Source organism: Eubalaena glacialis, chromosome 1, assembly GCF_028564815.1.
Source record: "Eubalaena glacialis isolate mEubGla1 chromosome 1, mEubGla1.1.hap2.+ XY, whole genome shotgun sequence".
Classification (NCBI taxonomy): Eukaryota; Metazoa; Chordata; class Mammalia; order Artiodactyla; family Balaenidae; genus Eubalaena; species Eubalaena glacialis.
This window is the reverse complement of record NC_083716.1, coordinates 87,714,530-87,720,529: the sequence shown is the minus strand read 5'-3', so window position 1 is coordinate 87,720,529 and position 6,000 is coordinate 87,714,530. Positions and strand designations below refer to the sequence as shown.

The window sequence follows — 6,000 nt, the reverse complement described above, 5'->3', positions numbered from 1 at the left end:
CACACACACGCAAGCACACACTCCCTCTTACCCCGCCTGCCGGGCGCTCGGGCGGGCTGGGAGGGGGAACCCGGGCGGAGAGCCACAGGCGCCGCGCGGCGGGGCGGGGCGGGGTCCGGGCGGCCCGGGGGGCGGAGTCAAGGGCGGAGGCTCCCCGGCCGCGCGCCCAGCCCCCCGCGCAGCCTGCAAGTTTGCTCGGCGGTCTCGGGCGGGTCTCGGGCTACCTGAACCGGCCACCACGTCAGCGCCACATCATCTGGGTTTTTTCTATTTGCAAGGAAACAGGAAAAGAAGGGCGAAGAAGCTCTCCGGAGCGGGCGGGCGGGCGGGCGGGCGGGCGGCGGGCCGGTCTGCGGCGCGGGCCTCGCGGCCGGACGGCGGAGAAGATGCTGCAGTCCCTGGCCGGCAGCTCGTGCGTGCGCCTGGTGGAGCGGCACCGCTCGGCCTGGTGCTTCGGCTTCCTGGTGCTCGGCTACCTGCTCTACCTGGTGTTCGGCGCCGTGGTCTTCTCGTCGGTGGAGCTGCCCTACGAGGACCTGCTGCGCCAGGAGCTGCGCAAGCTGAAGCGGCGCTTCCTGGAGGAGCACGAGTGCCTGTCGGAGCCGCAGCTCGAGCAGTTCCTGGGCCGGGTGCTGGAGGCCAGCAACTACGGCGTGTCGGTGCTCAGCAACGCCTCGGGCAACTGGAACTGGGACTTCACCTCCGCGCTCTTCTTCGCCAGCACCGTGCTCTCCACCACAGGTAGGAGGCCCGCCCCGCGCCCCCGGCCCCGATCCCCGATCGGCCCCCTGATCCGCCCACCCCCCCTTCCTCCTTCCATCCCCGGGCCCCTCCGGCTCTGATCACTGGGGACCGGCTCCGCGGCGCCGGAAGCCGGCGAGGCGGCCTCAGAGCGCGACTCGGGGGTGGCCGCCCGGAACTCTTGGATCGTGGTCCCTAACCCTTCGGCCTGGGCGGCTGCAGGGGTCCCTCGGGCTGCGGTTTTTAGTTCGCGACATCCTACACCGGACCGTCCGCTTGGAGTCGGTACAGTCCTGGCCAGCGCGCGGCGAGGCCGGGGCTGGTGGAAACTCTCCGGTGCTCCGAGGGCGCTCACCTCCCTCCCGCCCCCATCCCGCCCGGCCGAGGCTGCGGAACCGAAGGAGAAAGCGTTAAAGGGTCACCTTCCGGAGGGGGCCTCTCTTCGGATGATGCAGTGGTGTTTTCGGCTCTTTTCTATCGCGGGGGCCGTTTTAGGGTTAGCCGAGTGACGTGTCGCTCTGTTCTTCGCAGGTGACCTCTGAGCGCACAGGCCGATCCGGTTTCTTTTCGGAGCGGGAGGAGGGATGAGGGAAGGGAGCATCCGATTGCCCGTCAACCGGCAAAATGGGGGCACCTTGATTCAGCATTTTTTTTTTGTTTTTTCAACTTTCCGTGTGCGAGGCCACCCTTCAACTCCTAAGCGCCACTTCGCTCGCACCGCTCACCCGGCAGGACGTTCTCGGATGGAGGATGTCCTGGGGGCGGGAGGAGGCCGGCCCCACGCTCCAGGGCGCCGAAACTGTGCCAGATTGGATGGAGCAGGCTGAGTTGTCCCAGCGGTGGCTAAGTGAGGCACGTATATACCTGAGGGGGAGGTGTTATCCTTTGGGATCTGGACCCTGGAAAGTGGTCTCAGAGAGCATGCAGCGCGCCGTCCCGTGTCTATCCATGAGGTCAGTTCTTTGAACAGTCCATCTTGGCTTCCACAAGGTCACACGCTTCCTGGTTGCCGGTGTCGTCCTGGAACCTGGGCCTCGTGATTTCCCTGCCAGGGACGTGCAGTACCCCATCCCCCCACCTTTACAGGTGAATCAACTTTGTGTTTCTCGGATTCTGCCTTCTCCCCATACCCTCTCGCCGCCTCCCAGGGTTTATTTCTTTATTATCCCCTTGGGTTAAACCCAGTTCTGCTAATTATTTGGTAATAAGTAACGGTATACTATCCAGGTATCACGTAATATGGTGATTCAGAAGTGTGGGGTGAATTACTAAACTGACAGGAGTCTGCCCTGCAATAAACAGAAGTAGAATTCTACTCTGTATTGTGATGCTTTCTAAAAGTAGCCTTAAGACAGACCTGTTATCTTACTTTTGAACTTTTCCAACGCTGCTCTTTAGTTTTTTTTCTCCCGACCAGTCCAGCTTTGGCTGTCTTTACCTCACTCTGTTCCTTAGATCCTTTAGAACTCACCTTGTCTTTCCTTTGGAGTATGTTTGTGCGAAATCGGGAATCATTTCTTCTCTGCAGAAGTAAGTGGTTTCACTGAGCTGCAGAAGGTCTACAACTAGGTCACAATGTTGGGTAAATATTATGGAGAATGATGATAACTTTTAGATACTTACTAAGTAACGGGACTTCAAAGATGGAACAGGAGTAAGAACAGTATTATGAGGAAAAGAACAGGTTTGCTGCTCCTGGGTGGGATTTTCCATCACTGACGCAGCTCTTGTATAATCTCAACATCAGATGCACCTAATTAAATGTCAAAAATACTAGTTTACATCTTGAACAGACAGTTCTTTCCCAGATTCCCTCCCTCCCTTTTTGCAACTAGGAAAATCTGCAGTTCTTGTTAAAAAAAAAAAAAAAAAAGGTGGGGAAAGATGTCTTATTATTGGTATTCGGATTGCATTGTAGTTCCTAAGAAAGTGTGTATTCAGGCAAAACAAGAGTTCATTTAGGAAATCAGTGCAAGGGGGCACTTAAGGATAAACTAGATGAAAAACATTTGCCTCTTGGTTTGTAAAATTAGCAAATCAGTGAATTCTTGTCGTTGATAGAATAGAATTTATTAATTCAAATAGAATGTTAATAAAAATGTACAATTTTATTTTAAATCATAGATAATTCTTTTCTCGGTTTTATATTGACCCATCCTGTGACATGTTTGATGTTCCATGTGTTAACTGCTTTTGTGGCAGAGGATCAGGTAATTTTTAGGGTCAATCTAGTGTACTTCATTGCTAGAAAAATATTTTCTGGAAAAGTACCAGGCAACTCAAATGAATTGGAATCGTGGTTTATGCTTCTCTTCAGGTAGATATTAGACATGCTGTAATTTTTTGTTCTTTTTGAATTTTATTTGGTCTATTTTTTTATACAGTAGGTTCTTATTAGTTACCCATTTTATACATGTTAGTGTATATATGTCAATCCCAATCTCCCAATTCATCCCACCCCACCCCCCCACCCCCGGCCAGCTGTAATTTTTTAAAAACTCTTCTACCACAGATGATGGCAACTCACTGAGATAATTGTCACCCTGTCAATCAGTGCAGTCAACCCCTGGCTTGGCCAGAATGGTAACAGTGGGCGTTACAAAGATGCGGTTCTTGGTAGTCATCATCGTAACACAGGAACATGAACTCACTGATCGCAGAATCTTCTCCCAGAAAGTACAAGCTTCCATTTCTGGAAAGAAATGGGTAAAGCCTTCCTTCATGGTCTGTTTGGAAGAAGCCTTAAGTTGGTAATTCAGCAATGTTCTCTTCATTCTTTGCTCTGCCAAGGACTCTGAATTATTTCCAGCAAATAATTGAACATCTCTTGACTTCTTGATTATAAAAAGATCTACAGCAACATCTACATGGAAATCGTGAGCATGGGAGAAATTGCAGTCCACTTTTACCTTTTCAGAGGGCAGGGTTGTATAAAAATAAAAGGAGGGAAAAAAATAAATAAAAAAATAAAAGGTTATTATACATGTGGGTATTTCCCACATAACTTTTCTACTGTGATTTTTTTTTTTCAAGGATTAAAGAAATAATGTCTAGGTGACACTTGGAGAGTAAGAAATAATTTTTATTAAAGTTGTCCTCAGTAGCCATATAAAATGGTGAGCAATCTCATTCATTCTTAAGAACAGTTTGTCCAAAAAACAGGTATGAATTTCATGTACAATATTCTGAGCAAAAGCCAAATACAAAAAAGTATTAGTCTGTAATTCCGTTTATGTGATGTTCTAGAATAAACAAAATTAACATCTAGTGAAATATACAGTGGAAGAGAGGTAAGGACTAGGGGATAATTCTGAATGAGGAATGAGCACAAAAGTAATTTCTGGGGTGATGGAAGTAATCTGCTTATTGATAGGACTGTAGTTGACACCGGTGTATGAATTTATCCAAATACATTGAATTTTGAACTTTGGATTTGTACATTTGACCGTGTGTAAATTTTACCTAAAATAAGGGAACCATAAACAACAACAATATGATATGTATAAAAATGATTACTACAGACATCTAGAGGGTAGTTACTAATAAAATGGCAGCACAGAGTGTTATTCTGGAGGGTCTCATGTGTGTCTTCTTAGTTACTAGTGTGTTACATTTTGTAATTTAGATGGTGTTTAGATAGTTGTCTTTATAATAATTTTTAAATATACAAATATGTTTGATATACTATTCTGTACATAAATTTCAGTACTTAACACAAGGTGTTAAAAGTTTATATGGAGTGAAAAGGTTTTGCTGATAGCTATGCTAATTTTTGAAAAAGAAGAACCAAGGGGTATGTTCAACCCAGGCTCCTGATTTGTCCCTCCCCCCAACATCTCCCCTTTGGTAGCCATGGGTTTGTTTTCAGGGTCTGTGAGTCTGTTTCTGTTTTGTAAATAAGTTCATTTGTATCATTTTTTAAATGGGATTCCACATACCAGTGATATCGAGTGATGTTTGTCTGACTTGCTTCACATAATATGATGATTTCTAGGTCCATCCATGTTGCTGCAAATGGCAAGATTTGCTTCTTTTTTATGGCCAACTAATATTCCATTTGTAAGCAAGACTTAAACACAGACTTAGAACTGTAAAACTCCTCAAAAAACATAAGGAAAACTTCTTGGACGTTGGTCGTGGCAACGTTTCTTGGATTTCACATGAAAATCACAGGTAGCAAAGCCCAGAGTACAAAAGTGGGACTACATCAAACTCAAAAGCTTCTACACAAAGGAAATAATCAACAAAATGAAATGGCATATATTCTGTTTATCAGGGTGAAGTCCTCTTCTATTAAGTGTTTATTGAGCATTTTTACTATGAAAGAGTTTTTGCTTGTTGACAAATGCTTTTTTTCTCTAATGACATAATTTTGTCATTTTTAACTTTCTATCTTTAATATGCTATAATATATTATTGAACTATATTAATTAAGCTAATTTTGTATTTCTGGGATTAATAATAATAATAAAAAAGAACAGTTTGTCATGTCAGTTTACTACATATTTGCTTCAGTATTCATCCCCCTAAGCAAGGCTCTATCATGATGGTGGATGGGGAAAATATACAGTTTTTGTATGTATATGTGATTAAAGCTGCCTCGACCTTTGCTGCTTTATGAGTATGGGGTCCACACGATTGCTCAGTCCCCGTTTCCGTCCTTTGTAGGAATGCTGCCTTGTCCCTCTTTATGAAGAGGTGTTTTAAGACTCTTATTTAAAGGGCTCAGAAAAGGAACTTAATTTGGCTTGTTTTCTAATGGCCTTTGTTTTAGTCAGGTCGGCAGCACTGGCAGTTTTCAAAAAAAGAAGGTGGGAAAAGGTAATGGGAGGTGCCTGATGGATCCTTAGCTTTCAGATTATTTTCAGAAGGAGAAGTGTATTTTCACCGACAACAGATATTTATTGAGCTCTTAGAATAGAATAGGGGTGGGTGAACTATGGCTTCAGGGTCAAATCTGACCCACCACCTATTTTTGTGTGTCCCAAGCTAAGAATGGTTTTTATATCTTCAAATAGCTGGAAAAAAGTCAAAAGGAAAACAGTACTTCCTGACACATTAAAGTTTTTTGGAAATCACATTTCAGCATCCATAAACGAATTTTATTGCTGTACAGCCGCACACCCATTTGCTTCTGTATTATGGTTGCTTTCCACGTCCAATGGCAGAGCTGAGAGTTGCGACAGAAACTAGAGGCCCACGTGCCCTAAAATATTAACTGTGGCCTTTTGTAGAAAAAGTTTGCCAACCCCTCCTTAA

The 6,000-nt window shown here is 45.6% G+C and overlaps 1 protein-coding gene across 1 annotated transcript in view; it reads left to right on the top strand.

The window, feature by feature from the left end:
- The first annotated feature begins 341 nt into the window (after positions 1 to 341).
- Positions 342 to 6,000, top strand: part of KCNK1 (potassium two pore domain channel subfamily K member 1) — a 46,321-nt gene continuing 40,662 nt past the window's right edge. Inside the window, exon 1 of the mRNA XM_061182376.1 lies at positions 342 to 741. Within this exon, the coding sequence (XP_061038359.1) occupies positions 387 to 741 (355 nt within the window). The 5' untranslated portion in view covers positions 342 to 386. The remainder of the gene's footprint in view (positions 742 to 6,000) is intronic.